This window comes from Malania oleifera, chromosome 5, assembly GCF_029873635.1.
Source record: "Malania oleifera isolate guangnan ecotype guangnan chromosome 5, ASM2987363v1, whole genome shotgun sequence".
NCBI lineage: Eukaryota > Viridiplantae > Streptophyta > Magnoliopsida > Santalales > Ximeniaceae > Malania > Malania oleifera.
This window is the reverse complement of record NC_080421.1, coordinates 1,627,113-1,648,154: the sequence shown is the minus strand read 5'-3', so window position 1 is coordinate 1,648,154 and position 21,042 is coordinate 1,627,113. Positions and strand designations below refer to the sequence as shown.

The window sequence follows — 21,042 nt, the reverse complement described above, 5'->3', positions numbered from 1 at the left end:
CAGAAGTTTGTTTCCACAAAAACAAATGCGAAGCTGTGTGCGTGTGGAAGTGGCAGGCAGGACGAAGTGACGAACCCAGCGGGTGAGACAGAGCCAGACTCTGTTCGCTGCTCTCGAGCTCTTCCACCCGTCCATGGAGTTCTTGATCCTCATTCTTTCCTTGTTTTGTTCATCTTATACCATCAATATGCCATACTGAGCCTAAGCTCTACCCCAATTCAACCTTTGTTCTGTCCCGTCCTCTGTATTTTTCGTTACTCGTCTTCCAACTTCGTTCCGAACCGTGCTCTCCTTTCTACTTTCTTTGGATGCCCATTTCCCCGAGCTTCACTGTAAACGCAACCGTCAGAATAGAACCATCAGTTTCCTGGAATATTTCTTCCCTTCCTTCTTCTTCCGGGCAGGTTATTCGAGAACCTGTAATCTGTTGAAACGGGGGTGGTTTCCTCTACGTTCTTGATATCGAAGCAGGTCTGTTGTTTTCGAAGGCATTTCAATTGCCCCATACCTTCGTCTTCCTCAATTGTATGTTAATGTTGCTGAATTGGTTTCGTTAATTTCATTGAAGAACACTTCTCTGTTGAGTTTTGATACTTTTATCCCCTTCGAAGCTTCGTTTGAAACTTGGAAAATAAAAATGAAAATATGAAGGAATCCTCCTTTTGTTTTATTTTCAAGATAAACGATAAAGAAAATAAAACATATGGTAAATTAGTGGATTTTTTAGGTCATTAACCATTGATTTTTATTAATTTACAATTGCATTTCTTTAATAATTATTTCAATAGAATTTGAATTAGGGATATTTTATTATACAAAATTCAATTTATCTTTTATTTTCTTCTTCTTTTGTTTTTCCAGACATAGTACTTGATCCAAAGGGAGCGTAAATTGAATAGACATGCACATTAATTTTGGATTCAACATTATGTTTTGTGTTTTTTTTATTACTAACAATTAAGATGGGCGAGTAAACCGATTTTCAGCACCTAATTGAATTTTTGCATTTTGACATGATGTTCTTTGCATAATTGTAGTGATTCAACAATCCATTATATATATATATTTTGTACTAACAATTAAGATGGGTGAATAAAATGATTTTCAACACCTAAATGCTAATTATTTGCATTTTGACATGCATGTTCTTGGCATATTTGTAGTCATTGCAATTTGGTCTGAAGAAGCAAAAGTAATTCCCTAAAGATGACGATTGCACAACTTGCTGCTGGTTGTGGTCTGTCTAGTGGACTGACTAGTAAAGCTAGTGAATGGAACTCAATAAAGAGGAGAGCTTGGTCGTTGTGCTTGGGACAGTCCAGTGAAGCCAGTAATTCAAGTTTGCTAATTGATAGGAAAGAACTAAGATATAGAGATGTCGTTACTCATTGCTATCCACTGGTGAAGAATCACAGAAAGCCCATTCCAGTGTTGAAATATCAATCAAATACAAACCATGGTGTGGGTGCTTCTGATGTGGATGAGAGATTTGCTTTGGAGGAAGTGCAAGAGTCCAGTGGTTTCAGGGAGGGAAATGTGTAAGACCCAAAACCCGACATCTTGTTTTAATTCATGCTTGCATAGTACTTCTGAATGTGTTCTTATTTTTCGCTTGTGTTTTCTAACATGTATTAGTGGAACATTTTGTGTTAGAGTCTATTTTTGCATTTCATTTCAGAGACTCTGATGTTGTCCTCAATATTTTAATTATTTGCTTTATTCTGGTAATTCATTTACATTGCTTCAAACCTTCAATGTGCTTAGACACAAGGAAGAAACATTAGCCTAACTACTAGTCGGTGTTATGAAGTCTACTTGTTTCTCACCGAAAGCATTATATTTCCCCTTGAAAAGCAGTTATAAGCCTTTTTCCTAACTAAATTAAAATGAGCATACCGATATTAAAAGGAAGAGTTTTGATGGGAATAAGAAGGAAAAAGCTGCTTTAGAGTAATTTGTTTGGCATTTTTACAAGATGTGGGTGTGTTCATATTTCATAATATGTGAATATGAGGAATGAGTTTTATGGGTTTGGAAAAGGGGAAAAGAAGAAGAAGATTTTTATGGAGATGTGCTACTTTTGCATTTCTTTGGGTATTGTGGATAAACAAGAGGTTTTTTCTGGATAAATACATTCCTAAATCGTTTTTTCCTTTCAGATAAGGTAGTGTTTCTAGCCTCTTTTTGGGCATTTTCTTTTGATGCTTTAGTGGTATTTCTTCAGGGGATTTGTGGTATGATTGTAGGACTGCTTTGATGTAATCTCTTTCCCTCTCTTTCTCTTTCTCTTTAGAGCACCTCCTCTCCTTTTTTTTTTTTTTTATGGTTTAGTTTTGGTTTTTGTTTCTCTTTGGAGGATGCCTTGTCCTCCCTTTTGCATGTTCTTCTTCCCCTAGGATGGATATTCTTCTCCTTTTAAAAAAAAAGAAGGAAAAAGCCTTATGGCAATGTGTGCAGTTTGCTATTCTTTAGGTGTTGTTGGTGGAATGGAATGTTGACATTTTTAGGGATCAGATTCCTCTGTGGCTTTGCTTTCAGATAAAGTTGTTTCCTTAGCTTCTTTTTGGGTTTCTTCTTTAGGTGTCTCTGGGAGTATCTCTTTGAGTGACTTGCAATAGGATTGGGGGCTCTTATTTTTTGTAATTTTTTTCCCTTTGTTTTTGGAGGATGCATTGCCCTTATATATATGCGTATATATATTTTATTTCCAATTAATAAATCTTGTTTTTCAATTTAAATAACATAATAAATTGTAAAAGAAGAGTTATGCACTCTCTTTCCAGTTTTCGCCAGGCCTCCCCCTTTTCTTCCTTTTTTTCCTTGAACTTGATATGGCTACTTATACACTCTTTGCCATTTGTAATCCACAAAGACATCCTTGTTAGTAGTACATGCACAACTTTGTAAGAGATGATGAGGGGAAGCATTGCTATTTATTTCTACTGTAGCATTGCTTGTAACAATTCCAATGGCTCTGGATAGCTACTCAATTTGCTACTTTTGCATATGCAATTCTAGTTTGTGAACTAGGAGAGCTTTTTTGGTTAAGGGACGTCTATAGGGTAGATTGCATATTTGTTTGAGGCTAAGAGCAAGCCCAAGTTCACTCATAAGCTCTTCAAACATTATGCACTAGATAATATGTAGAAGGGGAGAAGCAATTTGCCCTAGAACTAGAAGCATTTAACTTTTGATATGATGCCAAGCCTAAAAGATTGATTTGTGATCAGAGGCCTAGCATTCAGTTCTGGCGTACACCTGAATTAGTTTTAGTGTGTTGTAGTTGTTGCTTGATAAAATATTATTGTTGAGAGTTTGATTAAAAGAATGACTTAACATGAAGATAGGTCTCTCCCTCTATTTATAATACAAATCAAATACATTTTAATGACCATTATATCCTTACTAACTGTCACTAATTAACATACTAACAAACTTAGTAATAATACTAAAAGACTAAAACAACCTTTAAAACTCCCCCTCAAGTTGGAGCATAAGTCTCACATGCTCCTAGCTTGTTATAAATAAATTAAACACGAGCACCCCCCAAAGCTTTGGTAAGCAAATCAGCAAGCTGCATATCAGACTTCACATAAGTGGTAGTAATGAGCTTCTGCTCAAGTTTCTCTTGAACAAAAATGGCAATCAACTTCAATGTGTTTTGTTTGCTCTTGAAAGACTGGGTTGAAGGCAATATGAAGAGTGGCTTGATTATCACACATCAGCTTGGCTGAGAATGTGGAAAACCCAATTTTTCTAACATGTTCTTTAACCAAATAAGTTCACAAGTAGTGTGAGCCATAACTCTAGACTCTGATTCAACATTGACTTGACTAACACAGTTTGTTTCTTACATTTCCAAGAAACCAAATTGCCATCAACCAAGATATAGTACCCAATTGTGGATCTTTGATCGGAAGGTGATCTAGCCCAATTTACATCTATATATCCTTGAATATAAGTGTGACCTTGATCTTGATATAAAAAACCTCTCCAAGGTGCACCTTTGAGATATCTCAAGATATGAATTACTGCTTCCTAGAGACTTGTCCTTGCAGAATCTAGAAATTGACTCACTAGACTTGTTGCAAAAGATATGTCCGACTGAGTGATTGTGAGATAATTCAAATTTACAACAAGTTTTCGCTTTCGTCCAGGATTAGGCAACAAATCACCCATATCTGATACTAACTTACTGTTAGGATCCATGAGTGTATTAACCAGTTTGGATCCCAATAATCAAGTTTCATCCAACAGATCAAGAACATACTTCCTCAATGACAAAACAATTCCTATACGAGATCTAGATGCTTCTATACTTAAGAAGTATTTCAACGATCCAAAATCTTTGGTTTGAAACTAGAAAAAGTTTGAGACTCTGAATACCTTTGTCATCATCACCTGTAATAATAATATCATCCACTTACACAACAAGGAGGATCCTACCTAATGAAGTATGACGATAAAACAAAGAGTGATCCACTGCACACTATTGAAGACCAAAATCAAGTACTACAACACTAAATCGACCAAACCATGCTCTGGGAGAGTGTTTTAAACCATATAGTGCCTTCTTGAGTTGACACACTAAGCTTGACTCTCCCTGAGCAACAAACCTAGGTGGATGTTCCATGTAGACCTCCTCCTCAAGATCACTATGAAAGAAGACATTTTTCACATCTAACTGATGCAGAGGCCAGTGAGAAGTGGTAGCCAAGGAGATGAACAGACATATTGATGTAAGTTTGGCAACTAGAGAAAAAGTGTCAGAATAATCCAAACCATACACCTTAATATATCCCATAGAAACAGACGTGCCTTTAGATGAGCCATAAAAACAATCAGGGTTGACTTTCCCTATGTATACCTAGCGACAACCAACCACAAACTTGTTAGGAGGAAGACATACCAAGTCTCTAGTACCATTGTCTTGCAAAGCATTCATCTCTTTAACCATGGCATTCCTCCACTCAAAGTGGGCTAAGGCTTTTGAAACAAATTTAGGAAAGGTAGTAGATGATAGAGTAGTAACAAAACAATAATAGGAAGGTGATAAGAAGTCATAGCAAACATAGTTGGAAATGGGATGTTGGGTATATATGCGTATACTTTTCCAGACAGCAATTGGAAAATCAACATCATGGGAAATATGATCACCGGACAAGGAAACCAAAGGCTTCTAGAGGAGACTCTCTTCCTTGGAGCCAATGCCGTGAATACACCTGGAAATTAGGACATCGAGACGATGAGGAAGGCTCAAACTACATGGAGACACAGGTGGTTGATTGAGCAAGGACATCTAACTAAAATTTGAAAGATTAGGTAGAAGAAGAGACTTAATTGAGATCAGAAGCATCAGAAGCACTCAAGGACTGGCCATAGTAAAGTGTAGACTCAAAGAAGGTAACATTTGAAAAAACAAAGAAGCAATGTAGCATAGGACTATAACAACGATATCCTTCTTTGAGTATATGAGTAGCCCAAAAAGACGCATTTTATAGCATGAGTATTTAACTTATCCACCTCAAGAGTTAGTTGATGAACAAATGACACACACCCAAATATATGAGGCAGGGAAAATAAAGGTGAATTAGGAAAGAGAATGGAATAAGGAATTTTACCACTAAGAACAAAGGATAGCATCCTATTGATCAGATGGCAAGCAATAAGTACAACATATCTCCACAACACTTTGGGTACATGCTTTTGATAAAGTAAGGAGCGAGCGATTTCAAGGATATGCCTATTTTTCCTCTTTGCGGGCCCTTTTTTTTGAGGAGTGTGGGCATAAGATGATTGGTGAACAATACCAAATAGAGTCATATAAGTAGTGAATTGTACTGAAATACTATTTAGCATTATAACTCTGAAGTATTCAAATTGATAAACTAAAATGAGCCTTTATTTCAAAACAAAAGGCACATATGAAATAACTCAAAACGATCTTTTATTAAATATAGCCAAGTCATCCTTGAATAATCATCCACAAAGGTTACAAAGTACTGGAAAACCAACTTGGACCCAACTCTACTAAGACCCCAAACATCAGAATGGACTAACATGAAAGGGCTTGTAGCCTGTTTATTGACTCAGGAAGCAAAAGGGACATGAGGATGCTTTCCGAACTGACAAGACTCACAATCAAGACTAGACACATAACCCAAATCAGGAACTAGACGTTTCAACTTTTCCAATGAAGGATGACCAAGGTGATAATGAATTTGGAGGGGTGTGGCAGCAGCAGTGCAGGGGGTAGAAGGAGTAGCGGCTCAAAGTGATAAAGTACACTAGCTTCATGCCCTCTGCCAATCGTCTTTCTTGTCTTCAAATTTTGAATAACCACAGGTTCAAGGAAGAATATTATTGAACAATTCATGAATTTAGTAATCTTGCTAACGGACATAGTATTGAAAGAATACTTGGGAATATACAAAACTGAAGGAAGAGAAATAGAAGAAGTGTGATTTACAGTCCCTGTTCCCATGATGGCAGTGGTGGATCCATTAGCAAGAGTAACACAAGGTAAATTTGCAGGATACTGAAGAGTAGAGAAGAAATTAGGTATACCTATGATATGATCAGTGGTAGCTGAGTATATAATCCAAGGACTAGGATGAGAGGTACTAGATGACAGGCATGTTGTGGGATTACCTGTTTGGACAAGAGATGCAATGTGAAGAGAAGCTTGTTGTGATGCTTGATACTACTGGAACTTGGAATCCTCTTCCTCTGACATAGATATCAAAGGTTGCCCACCACTTGGCCACAATGGTGTGAAGTCGGTGGTGGCTACACTGGCTGGCTCCAAAGGTGTGGAGTTGGTGGTGGCTACATTGACAACACGTGAAGATCTCCCATGGAGATCCCAACACTGCTCAATTGTATGATTATCTCATCCACAATGATTGCACTTGCAAGGAGTTCCTCTACCTCGTCCGTCTTTACCACCACGGTCGCTTGAACCACCTAGATAACTTTTGTGGTTGTTTGGTAGAGAACTAGAATCACCCTGTGTGGCAAAGGCTGTTCTCTTAGAGCCAGATGCAAGAGCAGGAGAATGTGTGATAGAGGAAGCGCAAATGATGTGAATAAGCATTGGCGAATGATGGCAACTCTGCACTACTAAGCATCTGGGACCAGACTGCCTCAAACTTGGGTCTCAAGCTAGCTAGAAACCAAAGAATTGTCATCTGCTCCCTTTGCTTCTGTATCTCATGAATGCTGATGGTTATACGTTGCACGATGTTTAGCTCCTCATGAATTTGTTTCATCTCTCCAAAATAATCTGCAATACTCTTGTCTCGTTGTGTAACTGAAAGTACTATTGGGATAAATTATACTTATGTGTAATGTTACTAGAGTATGGAAGCTTGACATAATCCCAAATCTCCTTGCATATGTCTAGATGCATGCATATTCGTAAAATTTGGAACTACATTGAATTCCATAGGAGGGAAACAATCAAGGCATCTTCCTGAATCCACGCTTCTTTTCTCTTCTCATCACAAGGATCAAATTGGACCAAGTGGTTAGATTTTCTTAATCCTGCTATATAAACCCGAATAGTCTTAGACTTAGACCATTGAACTTAATTCTTTCCGTCCAACTTTTGAGTTGTTATCTTTGGCAAAAATGAAGGAAACATGTTTTTGGGATTCAAAGACTCCATCCCAACACTCACAAATCAGAAGCCACACCAAATATCAAACAAGGAGAATAATCAAAACTGATCAGGACAACCACAAATGATGTGAAGCACCAAAACAACCACGGACGAGGTGAACCACTTACCAACTAATATATACTGCCACAGCCTCACAACTCAACTAACGAACGCTGCCATTGCTTTAAGAACTCACATAAGAGCCTTTATGAATACTGATCAACAATTAACCGATTACCATGACAGCATGGTCGAAAAAGGTTGGATATTTGAGCAAAAAACATGCACAACAGCTTGATAATATGGTCTAGGGAAGGAATCTGATCATCGTGGAGGAAAAAAGTCAGAAAAGGTGGCCAGAATCTCTCTCATGCGCCAGAGCATGGGGTCGGTACTGTTGGCAGTTTGCTGGAGCGTGGGGCCGCGTGAGGCACTTTCTAGTGTTGGGGTTTTGCATGGTTAGGTTTCGGAGGATTCTGTTTTAGGCTATATGGTTGGTTTTGTGAAATAATGAAGGATGGTGGTGGATCTAAGAAGGGCAGTGACGGGAAGCTGTTTTCTGGCGACGAATGAGCATGATAAGGTTGGATCATGCTTTGATACCATGTTGAAATTTATTCTTCAATGAATGACCTAACTTGAAGATTGGTCTCTCCCTCTATTTATAATACAAATCAAATACATTCTAGTGACCATAATACCCTTACTAACTCCTCTCTATTACAACTCTACACACCACACCTTACAATAATGTATGAAATACTAAATAAACCTTACAATTTATTTATGCTAGGGAAAAATACATTGTTCTTCTATGAGGTTTGACAAAAAGATGTAGAACACCCACCTTACATGAGGTTTGATAAAAAGATGCAGACGTCCCCTAGGTATAAAAAATTCTATGGACGTCCATTGAGGCTCAGCGAAAAAGATGCAGACGTCCCTTAAGATTTTGCAGAAAGATGCAAAGTTTCCCGAAAGTCTTCCAGGTGCCCATGTGATTATCAAGGCAGAGTGCTACAGGACCATTACTGGAGTGGCTTGAACCAAATCGTTTGTCTAGAGAGGGTGTAGCTATAACCAAAGTTAACTTTACTATAAATTCAAGATGCTGTATAGGCAACTGACCTTAGAGTAGTGTATTGAACTACAAGACAGGAGCACATCTCCTTCCCTTGGACCATGCCTCTCAGTCTCAAGGTGAAAAAATCTATCCACTAACAAGAAGTCCCTTGAAGCAGTTGAGGCTGACCGAAAGGCAAGTCTCAACATTTGATTTTGGGACGCTCATACCACCTCCCTGATTTACTATTAAGTCCAGGGAGGGGATGTAAGTGCCCAAAATCAAATCTTGGGAAGTCCATGGGATTTACAAAAGCTCAAGGGAGGTCTCCATAGAGTTTTTGAAACTTTACGGAAGCTCAATGTTTTTTGTGAAACCTTAAGGGAGATCAGTGTCTTTTACCCTATTATGTGCTATGTTCTTGTGCTTCAAGTTGAGTTTCATGAGTGCTTTTGTTTGAGGACATGGAAATGAGTTCTGAACTTCCGATTTGACAAAAAGGGTAGATGTTTCTCAGTTCTATGGGGTCAACAAAGAAAAAAAGACATTGCTGTGTGTATGTATGCATAGGCACATGTTTGTTGTAAGTTTGGTAAGCCTTCAGCTGGGTTTTACTTATCACTTGAGATTTGTTATGGCCAGATTATTATAATTGCCATCTTTGTTTTCAGTATAAGACCTTCTGAATTTTTTTTTTGCAGTGAGTTGACGGGAACTTCTAGTGGTCCATCACATTCTTGGGGTGTCAAACATGAACTTTTAATGCTTTCCCTGCCTGCAATTGCTGGGCAAGCTATTGAGCCCTTGGCACAATTAATGGAGACAGCATATATTGGTAGATTGGGTATGGTCTGCTCTTTGATATTTTTGATAAACAAGGAATACAACTTGTTTAATTTTCCTTTCCTTTTCCTTTCCCTGGTTATATTTTTTCTGTTTGGAATAGAGTTCCTGTTGACTCCCATTTGTAGATATGTTTTGTCTATGAGGTTGGCCAAGATATCGAAAATATTTTCGATCAAGATTCTTCAGAATTTGATCTTGATTAACTGATTGAGTTTGTGCATGCTACTATTAGCACCCCAACTATTGATAGTACCACTGATATTTTTAATATCTTCGTTACTTATGGAGCTCTACATTTTTCATTTTGTCTGTAGGCCCTGTAGAGTTGGCTTCAGCCGGTGTTTCTGTTTCAATCTTTAACATAGTATCAAAGTTATTCAATATCCCTCTCCTTAGTGTTGCTACTTCATTTGTGGCTGAAGACATTTCAAAGAATGCGACTAAAGATTCTCTCTCAGGTGAAGTAAAAAACTGATGTTGTCACTCGGTCCTATGTGACTGTTTTAAATGCTATTGATTCTCAGTTAATGATACAAACTAAGACTAGAGTTGGTTCAAGATTTTCACTTTCACATCTAAATTTGAGCTGATGGTTTACAGAACATGTTTGTCAAGAAGAAAGTCCCAATGGTAAACCTTTTGATGGAATGGACGAAAGAATGCAACTACCATCTGTATCTACTGCTTTACTCTTAGCAGTTGGGATTGGCTTATTTGAGGCTTTAGCATTGTATTTGGGATCTGGAATGTTTCTTAACTTGATGGGTGTGTCGTTGGTAAGTTTAACATGTATTAATTGACATATGATATTAGTTGATATTCTGTGTGTCAGGGAGGTCTGTTCCTAATTTTTTTTTTTTCCATTTAAAATCAGGCTTCATCCATGCGTACCCCAGCACAACAATTTCTTTCACTCAGAGCCCTTGGTGCTCCTGCTGTGGTAGTTTCTTTGGCTCTTCAAGGCATCTTCCGTGGTTTTAAGGATACAAAGACTCCTGTATTATGTCTAGGCAAGTTTTTGGTTTACTGTTCTAAGGTATAGAGTGATTAGTATGGGATCCTCTAATTACATTTACATCTTTTATTAACTGTATGAGAATGAGAAATGGGGATAATATTATATGAGATTGTTATGAGTAAAAAAATTTATGCATTATAGCATGATAAACCAAGCACTTTACAAGTTTGTTAAAGCTTGCTTTTGTTTTTGACTTGCTGATTTCAGAGCTTTATATAACTTATTGAACACAGCATTGGGATGGTTTCTCATTTTTATGATTAAAAAATTTATGATTAAAAATATATCATATCATCATCATGGAGTGATGGCTCCCATAGAGACTACCTACTCTAGTCTGCCTGTTTGCTACATATCTCTCCTTCCGATCCCTATGTTCATTGCCAAGAGACTAGAAGACATTAAAAAAAAAATTCCTTATTGACTAATGTGTGTGAAGAATTTAAATAGAAACTTGGTAAAAGGGTGGTTAAGCAATCAATCCAAGTGGGAGTTTTAGTCATCAAATACATTTCTTTGTTTAATGAGGCTCTTCTTGGGAATTGGCTCTGTAGATTAGTGATTTGAAGTGATCAATTGTGGAGTTTGAGTCATTTTTGCCATGTCTGACTCTGATTACAATGGGTGGACATCCAAGGGTAAAAGAAAACCATACAGAGTCATGGTTTGGAGGTGGATAAGAAAGGATGGAGTGGCTTCTCTGCTTTATTTCATTTTGATGTGGGGAATGGTGGCAACATTCTTTTCTGGAATGATCTTTAGTGTGGAGATTACTTCTTGAAGATCCAATATCTGAATGTCTTCTTTCCGGTCTGTAATGATGATATGCTTTGGTAACTCATGCCTTGATGGTGGTGTATGGAATGGTGGTTGATTTAGACAGTCAAGACAGACCAATTTGGAAGTTGGTAATCTTTTTGATCAAATTCTACTTTAAAAATTTAGGAGAAGGAAATCTTGTTGAAGGAAATATTAAAGCTATTTGGAAGAAAATGCCCCATCCAAAGTGGCTTTCTTTGCTTGAAAAGCAACTCGGGCAATATTTTGACGATTGATATAAACTTTAAAAGAAGGGAAAATTCTGGTGAACAGATGTTTTATTTGCAGAAGGGTAGTGGAAACAGTGAATCACATTTAAACGTGTTGCCCATGGACCTGAAATTTGTGGGAGTTGGCCTTTCTCTTTTTGGCATCCCATGGGCTGTGGCTGGGTCTGTTGGGAGGAGCTATGGGCTTGAGAGGCATAAATACTGGGAAAGGGCCTTGTCTCTGATCCCTCTCACTTTTTGTCTGGGTTGTGGGTAGGGAAATGAATGGAAGAGTTTTTGGAAGAGTTAAGACAACACTTGAACTCTCAAAGATAGGTGGCTTAAGTCTTTATCTTCTTGATTTGATGGACATTACAGTCTAAAAATAGATGCCGTTTTTATTTTTTATTTTTTGAACCTCTCACCATTTTCTTGATTTTTCATCTTTCGTACTTAGGTTGGAATCCTGTTGGTGCCTGTGAAAGAAATGTTATCCAAAAAAAAAAAAGAAAAGAAAAGAAAAGAAAAGAAAATCATATTTTTATCGTTGAACAGCAGAACAAGTTCATCGTCAAAATCATCATCTGAGCTGTCTGACAAGTTTTATCGTGGCAATATAATTAAAATATATCAATTGCCATTGTGAAGCCCCCAGAACAAATGCTTGGTTCATCAAATCTCTTCATCCAAAACTTGAGGTGAATTTTCTGTTTGCAATGATATTTTCACTGTACTAAGACTCCCTCCAAAATCAATGCTTTAACATAGACTGCAGCCCATGAAACAAATCATACTAATGATCTTCTTCAGAGGAGAGCTTTCTGATGATTGGGTTTATGAAAAAGCATTAATAAAAGAGATATATCTTTTCAGAGGAGAATCCCAAATAAATATTTATCTCCCGATGCACACGTTTACTCTGCTATTAGAGTGGCAAGACTGCTGTCCATTTATTTTTACAATTGTTCTTTTCCATGGGATGTCTAGGACAAGTTATTTGGTGTTTTGTGTAGCAATGGATTTTTCCTCCTCCTTTGAAGAGTGTTGTTAAGAGTACCGCTTTACCTAAAAGCTTAAGTTGTTAGGTTGTGGGCCAAAAATGTATATCAAGCTTTAACACTCCCCCGCATGTGCAGCCCGATTGCATGTGGAGAGATAAACACACGATAAATAACACCCATGATAGGGAACGGAATAAATTTTTAAACTCACACAATAAACCCGAGCAGCAAGATTAGAACCCAGGACCTCCTGTTAACCAGTTCTGATACCATGTTAGAGATACCACTTTACCTAAAAGCTTAAGCTATTACGTTGTGGGCCAACAATGTATATCGAGCTTTAACAAGTGTGTTAGCTCTTTTAGGGGTTTTGATAAAAGGGAAAGAGAGGAAGGTGCCATAGGGAAGCGTTATGTTTGCAAAGATTTGGTGCATTTGGTTGAAGCTCAATTCTAGAATTTTAAGAGTTCTGCTCTCTCTGTTGACCAGGTATGTGTTGGGCGATGGAGATGTTCCTGGCATCAATTTGGGTTTTTATAACTGGATTTTTTAGAGGGATATATTTGATTGACTTACAAAGAAAGTCTAGGGAACCTCTTCATTAGTTCTCCTGTGCTTCTGTTTTGGTTCTTTTATTGTGTTTTATTTCTTTTTTAATGGAGGATGTCTCATTCTTCTTTTTTCTTTCTTAAGATAATTCTTTGATTATCTTAAAACAAGGATATTTTGACTATAGAGTTTGGGATATAATTGTAAGTTGTTGATTTCTTTATTAGGTGGGTGGAATTCTTGTGTCTGTGTTTAAATATTGATTTTTTTCTGACTCCCTCAACTTGGGATGCTGGAACTGTTTGCATTCATCAAAGTTATTTGTCATTTTTTGAAAAGAAAAAGGGGTGGGGGGGGGGGGTGTTTACCTTTTAGAATTATTTGCAAATCAGGTGATTTTAATTGCATTTGTAAAGATCAATATGTACATCATTAAGCCCCAATTGATACATTTTTCATGTTCAGCAAATAATTCCAATTGGGGTTTCATGTTATACCAGTTAATATTCTAATGTTCCAGCATTTTTGCCTGCTCTGCTGGAAAGTCCAAAAAAGTCTCCACCCTAAAAAATATTTGGTAGAAGGAAATATAGGTGTTGGGCAGAGAAGCTAGCACCATATATATATATAGATATATTTATGTATGTATGTTTACACACACCATAATAAAATCTTTTGAAGAAATAAGTTGAGTTTGAAACAAAGAATATTGACTTGAAATGAGACAATATAAAAAAGTCTACTTCGAACCATTTTAAATGGCTCCTCAATTTTTTGATGTGTCCCTTCAGACATTTATATGCACCAATGTTACTGAATTTTCATTCTGTTTCAGACAAGTAGGCATAGAATGAAAGTGTTGATGCATACCTCCTAACTCATGTCATTTTTAACATGGTCTTGAAGAGCAAAGATTTGGTTACACTGAAAATTTAAATTCTTTTTTCCCCATTAAAATTTGGATCTGTCCTTTTTCTTTTTTCCCCACATTTACTTTCCCATAAATTGCTTTATTTGAGGATGTTTATTTTGGGTGTTGAAATTAGTGCCCATTGTATTTAGAGCTTATGAGGGCATATATACTTATGCAGAGAGGAAAGAGAGCTTGTCCTAGTATTATACCCAGGAATCCAGCACACGTGTATTTTTTCATTTAGAAAGTTAAGTGTCTATAAAGAAATGATACAAGTTGATAGTATTGAGTAATCATTTCTCGGAACATCCAAGAGGTGGATGCTTAACACATACAGTTTTTTTTTTTATCCTTCCATTGCTGTATTATTGGTGAAATTTCTTTTAGTCAACATTTTTCTGAAGTTTTATTTTCTTCTTCTTTAATAATCTTACAATTGTTTTATGTCTTAATCTGTGCCCAATTTTCTTCACCATGTGTACTTTCTTCCTACTAATTGAATAAGTTGTGCTATATGCAGGGGTGGGAAATTTTGCAGCTGCCCTCCTGTTTCCCATACTTATGTATTATTTTCAATTTGGTGTAACTGGAGCAGCCATTTCTACTGTTGTGTCTCAGTATGTTCATTCTGCATTGGTTTTCTTCCTTCTCTCTTTTTTGTTTTACTTGTTAATGACTCAGCCAGAGCAATTTAATGTTTCAGATACGTGGTCACCTTTTTGATGATATGGTACCTTAATAAAAGAGCTGTATTATTGCCTCCAAAGATGGCAGAGCTGCAATTTGGCGGCTACATAAAATCTGGTTAGTGCTACCATCAAACACATGTGTGCTTGAGAACAGCTGTACCATGTGCTTGACGGTTTAGATTGCTAATTTTGGAACCTACCAGCAGTATCAGAACCAGACATTTATTTATTTATTTTTGGGGGAGGGGGAGGCTTGTAGTTGAAATTACTGCTATCTTTTTCTTTTTCCTTTGTGTTCTTAGGGGGTGGGTGGGGGATGTCATATAATTTTAAGGTCCTCATATACAAAGAATAATTTAATAGATTTATAATTTTTGCCAGGGCTGCCAATTCTAGTACTTCTTGTGGGATAGAATCGTTTTCTTTGTGTCATTTTTGGCTTCTTCTTTAAGTTCTCTGCGGTCTTTCTCCAAGTGGTTTGCAAGAATTGCTTTTATGTATATATTTTTTTCTTTTTTTCTAGAGGATATCTTGTCCTGTGTTTGGGACCCTTTCTTTTCTGTATCAATAAAGGTTCGTTTGGAGCCACTTATGCAGAAGTGCTTTTCAGAAGAAGTGCTGAATTTAATTAGTGCTGATAATGCTGAACTAGAAAAGTGCTGAAAGTTATAAGTTGTGTTTGGTTGTGATTAAAATAAGTGGTATTTGAATACTTACTTTTATTATAGAGTACTATATGATTATTTTTAAAAATATTGTAAATATTTTTAAATTAACAATTTCATTAATAATTATTTTAATTATTTATGATTAAAATTTAAATATTTTCTATTAAAAAAGTAATATAAGATTATTTTTTTTAATTAACAATAATCTTGTTATTAATGTTTATTTATAACGTATTACTCATATTAAATTATGATAAAAATAATATTATTAATTAAATGCAAAATTTTAATTTATTTAATGTTAATTTAAATTAATAAATAATTCTTCTTCAATCCAAAATTGAATTATAATAACTAATATGCCATAATGCACGGTAAAATAATATATAGTTATTTTTAAATATATTTTAAATAAAAATAATAATATTTTTATTGCTAAATTTAGTTGATAATAATATTAATTTTCTATTTAAATTTTAAGTATTTTCTATCAACTAAAATGATATAATATTCTTATATATTAATTAACAATAATCTTATTTAATGTATATTTATAACGTAGATTATCACATTAAGTTATGTTAAAAATAGTATTGATAACTAAATTAAAAAATTAATTTATTTAATGTTAATTTAAATTTATATATGATTTTTTTATTCATTACAGAATTTAATTATATTTTATGAATAATTAATAGGCTATAATGCATAGTAAAATAATATATGGTTAGTTTTTAATTAATAATTATGTTAACTATTATTTTTAATTAATATTTAAATATTTTTATTGATTAAAATTGAAATAATATTATTTTTTATTAACTATAATCTTGTTCTTAATTTATATTTATAACATATGATTTATCATATTAATTTATATTGAAATAATATTATTAATTAAATTAATATTTTTAGTTTTTAATATTATTTCAAGTTAATATATGGTTTTTCTTCTTCATTCCATAGAATTATGTTTCTTTAATAATTAATATATTATAATACATAATAAAATAGTTTATGATTATCTTCTAATGTGTTTTTAAAATTATAAAATAGCTATTAAATTTTCTTATATTTACAAAATTGACCTCGCCTGTGAACAATGCCGCTTATAAGTGGCAAAAAAACTATCATAGATTGCTTCTCAAAATTCAGTGAAAAAGTTCTCAAAAAAGGGATTTTAGAAAAGCACTTTTTGCAATAAGTATTTGTTGTAGTACGAGCCAAACACCACTTTTTTTTAAAAGTGTTTATTTTAAGTGATAAGTGCTATAAGCACTTTTTTTAAGTGCTCCCACACGGGGGCTAAATCTTCTTTTTTCTATCAAAAAGGAAAATGGCAGTGAAGGCCTCTTGGGGAGATGAGTGGATCTGTTCATTACACATTTGATGTCAAACTTCGTTCTTTACTCAGCTGCATATAGTGATTCTTTATCCTGTTTTATTGAGAGTCTGGGCATATTTGCTTCTTGTAAATATTTGTGTTTCTTTAGGTGGTTTTCTTCTTGGTAGAACTCTTGCTGTCCTTGTTACTATGACACTAGGGACGTCAATGGCTGCTCGTCAGGGCCCAGTTGCTATGGCTGCTCATCAGATATGTTTGCAAGTGTGGCTGGCTGTATCTCTCATTACAGATGCACTGGCTGCATCTGGTCAGGTATAAAAATCCCTCTACTTGAACCATCTATTGAATTATAATCATAACTCATTTTTATTCTCTCCCTTTTTATTTTTTCGGTTAATCCATCTGGAATTTAGAATTTTTTTTTTATTTAAATTTTTTGGTGGCTGTGGGGCTGGATGTGACTGCCTGACTGGAATCAGAAAAATACAGATTGTTATCAGGGTCTGAAATGTAAGCTAAAAAATTTCGAAATAATAACTAGCTTAGAAGCTTTGAAGTAGATTCCATCTGTTGATGGAAGGAATTATGGGCCTGTTTGGTATCACTATAAAAAATTATGGAAACCAGAAACGAAAATGAAAACCACAAATAGAAACTTAAAATCGAAAATGTTAGAATTGGTGTATTCCCAAGAGGGGGGGGGGGTGAATTGGAATTTTAAACTTTTATCTCCTAGGTAAAATGAGATAGCTGTATAATACAACTTAGGGTCTTTCTATGCAGTTCCAAATGCGCCAATAAATATATATGCGGAAATTTAAATCATGCGCATAATTCACACCATGATATACATGTGCAGTAAATATAAAGTGTAAAAATATAAACAAACACACGATATGTTATTGGGGTTCGGCCAACTATGCCTACGTCCCCGCCTCTAGCTTGCAAGCCCGAGGATTCCACTAATAGCTCACTTAAGGGTGGATACAATCAGATCAATTAGCACAGGGCTGATCTCAACCTTAACCAGGTCAATTAGTGGAGCTGACCTCAACCTAAACGCTTTAACAGGATGGAGCACCTAGTTTTCCTAACCGGGTCTAAGCCAATCCGGGACTATTCCAGGGCTAGTCTCCCTCTTCAGGCTCGTGCGTGGAAATATAATAGATTTGAAATCAAATAATATCGGTACAGTGATTGTGCTTTCGTGTAAAGCAGATGTGTACCCAAATACGCTCAGTCACATACACTACAATATGATTTAATAAGTAAGCTCAGTGTGATTTAAGATGTCTACTCTCAAATAGATTTACTATCGTTGTAATCAGTGCGTGAGAGTGCGAACACTACAATCTTTGTATCACAAGATGTATTCAATCTAAGTGCTCAAACAAAGATATCAACCAAACAATATATATATATATATATATATATATATATATATATATATGAAGTTCTAGCAATGTATAAGTTTGGTTTGCAAAAAGAGTTTAATCTTTGTATTCAACTAGAGATATAAATCAATGAATATTGCAACAAAGATTTTTCTTTCACAGACAAATATCTCTTCAAAGATTTACCAAGATAAAACACACTAGATATTTGAAAGTATTTTGAAAATGTTTTGCAACCAAAAACAAATACAATCTTCTCAAGATGTTGCAATGAAGTTGCAATCTTAGAAGATCAAATGAAAGTCTTCTTAGGATAGACTTATTAACGAAGTCTCCTAAGAATACTTAGGTTTAGCTCTCAATGAAAATAAATCAATCAAATATGAATGGGAGAGCAAACCTATTAATATAAACACTCAATCAATTTACAGAGGATTTAAGAAATCGAAGAAGGTAAGTATGAGTGTAGGAGGTTAAAAAATGAGTATTATAGGTTTTTGAATTTTCAAAGAATTTTCCCTAATCAAGTATGCTAATCTTCTGCTAATCTTAGCAAATGATGGGCTATATATAGACATTGGAAGAATTATAGCCGTTAGGACATGTAGGGTATTATTAATATTGTTTAAGATTATTTTAACCCTAATTAACCATGTTTAAAAATGTTCACCTGCGGTAAAAATCAGGGCAACCCAAGAGGTTCGGTCGACCAGAACTGTTTCGGTCGACCAGAGTTTATATGGTTTGGTTGACCAGGAGGTTTTTGAACTGAAGGCTCGGTCAACCGTAAGTGGGCGATTTCCCATTTCTCTGAGGTTCGGTCGACCGGGCCATTTTGAACTGGCTGGTTCGGTCGACCAGACCATTGGGATTTTTCCCAAGGACCCTTGGTCGACTAGGTACCTGGTATTCATTTTTGGCTTGGTCGACCAGATAGTCAATTTGTTGACCTCAAGGGGTTTCGGTCGACCGGGGGGTTTTGAACTACACAGGTTCAGTCGACCAGGACCTTGGTCAACTGTTGACCCAAACCTGTTTCCATCAACTGGGGCAGAATGAACTGCCTTGGACGGTCGACCAAAAGTGCACCAAGTGTGCATTTCGGTCCTGTTTTGAATCACATAACCCTATTCAGGTGCCTAACATTCATAGGTGCAATGGTGTGTGTTCTAGGGTCATTTTTGTCCAATTAAAAACACCGAAAAAGTCCGGTGTCGGTCGACCAAAGGGTAAACCCTAAGGTCATTCTAAGGTCACTTTGGGTTGTGTTTTTGGTTTGAGCTTTTGTATTATATCATGCATGTGATGTGTGTGCTTATTACAAACCAAAGACCCTATTTACTATTACAGACCAATCCTACTTAAATATTACAGACCCGAATATAAATTACAAAAAATAAATTATATCTAGGGTCTTTAGGGTCTTCGTTTTCCTCCGGGTCTCCGAGTGCCATCATAGGATACTCCCAAGATAAACCTGCACATCAACTCGGCAGTCATTAAATACCTGAGTATTTGTCATAATCAAAACAGGGTATGACCCATAGGGTCAACAGAAAACTAGCAACTTATTTGGTTAAATTTTCAAAACCAAAACAAACTAAAATTCTAATTGAATGGATGTTTATTTTAATCCTTGAATAAATAAAAATTAAAAAATATGATTAACTAATGAAAATGAAAAATATAAAAATCTAAAACAAAAAATATAAATATTAGAAATATTATAATAGAAATAATTAATTATAAATATTTTATGTAATTATTATATTTTAAAATCAATTTTTAGTACTCCAAGGACAATCCAATTATATATGACAATTGAAAAATGGTAAAAGTATTTTTAAAAGACATTATTTTTTCAAAATTTTAGAAAATTTATGGTTATTTTATTTTATTTATAATTTTTAATAAATTTTACGTTCATTTTATTTACTTTTTTATTAAAAAATGTGTATTGAATGGTTTAATCCACAAGTGAATTTTGAATATTTACTGTGGCAACAGTATTTTTGCCACAGCAGCTGATGACTGACAATTGAAACAGAAAAGTAGCAACATAGGGACTACTTTGTCATCACGTGTTTCTTGGTGTGCTACAATGAAAACAGAAAATAGAAAACGATACCAAACAGACCCTAAGAAGCTGTAGTCTGTTTGCAGTTTGTATTACTCAACCCCCTTGGCATGTTGCTAGCATATACTATTGCGGTTTTGTTTTGACTTAAAATCCTTATTCCTTGTAGGCCCTGATTGCAAGCTCTTTATCGAAAGGTGACTATATGACTGCGAGAGAAATTACCGACTTTGTGTTAAAGGTGAATCATTCCTGTATGCCTTGACATTATGTTCTGTGTTTCTGTCACACCATGTGTTAGATAACTCTTTCAGAGTCTATTGGCGTTAGAAGTCTGTTTCATATGTTCGATATGGGTTTTACTAATTTTCTTCAAGAATTAATGTGTAATTTTTTTGGCAGATAGGATTACTTACCGGTGTTATCTTAGCTGCAATCTTGGGTTTATCTTTTGGTTCTTTAGCTAATTTGTTCACCAAGGACACAGAAGTATTAGGAATTGTCAGAACTGGCGTCTTGGTATGAATCTGTATCTATGTTTTGTGTTTGTTTCAGATTTTGTTTTATTTAATGTGAAATTGTGAATACTGGTGGGTTGAAAGTTCTCTAATATTCTCTTAAAAATTGTTGCAGTTTGTCAGTGCTAGTCAACCTATAAACTCACTTGCTTTTATATTTGATGGCCTTCATTATGGTGTTTCTGACTTCCCATATGCTGCTTGTTCTATGGTAGGATGTAACAAAATGAAGTTAAAATTTTCTTCAACGTTCTTAGTCTGCATGTTAAA

At 35.3% G+C, this 21,042-nt stretch overlaps 1 protein-coding gene across 2 annotated transcripts in view; it reads left to right on the top strand.

Moving 5' to 3' along the window:
• The window catches only part of LOC131156567 (protein DETOXIFICATION 45, chloroplastic), a 42,231-nt gene continuing 21,189 nt past the window's right edge, over positions 1-21,042 (top strand). The window contains exons 1-12 of one of the 2 annotated variants that reach the window (XM_058110364.1): positions 1-471; positions 1,164-1,538; positions 9,428-9,570; positions 9,887-10,030; positions 10,173-10,348; positions 10,447-10,582; positions 14,602-14,698; positions 14,785-14,885; positions 16,932-17,095; positions 20,424-20,495; positions 20,657-20,773; positions 20,888-20,983. In XM_058110364.1, coding sequence (XP_057966347.1) covers positions 1,207-1,538; positions 9,428-9,570; positions 9,887-10,030; positions 10,173-10,348; positions 10,447-10,582; positions 14,602-14,698; positions 14,785-14,885; positions 16,932-17,095; positions 20,424-20,495; positions 20,657-20,773; positions 20,888-20,983 — 1,578 coding nt within the window. In that variant the 5' untranslated portion in view covers positions 1-471; positions 1,164-1,206. Of the gene's footprint in view, positions 526-1,163; positions 1,539-9,427; positions 9,571-9,886; positions 10,031-10,172; positions 10,349-10,446; positions 10,583-14,601; positions 14,699-14,784; positions 14,886-16,931; positions 17,096-20,423; positions 20,496-20,656; positions 20,774-20,887; positions 20,984-21,042 lie in introns of both variants that reach the window. The other variant, XM_058110365.1, reaches the window with a different exon arrangement.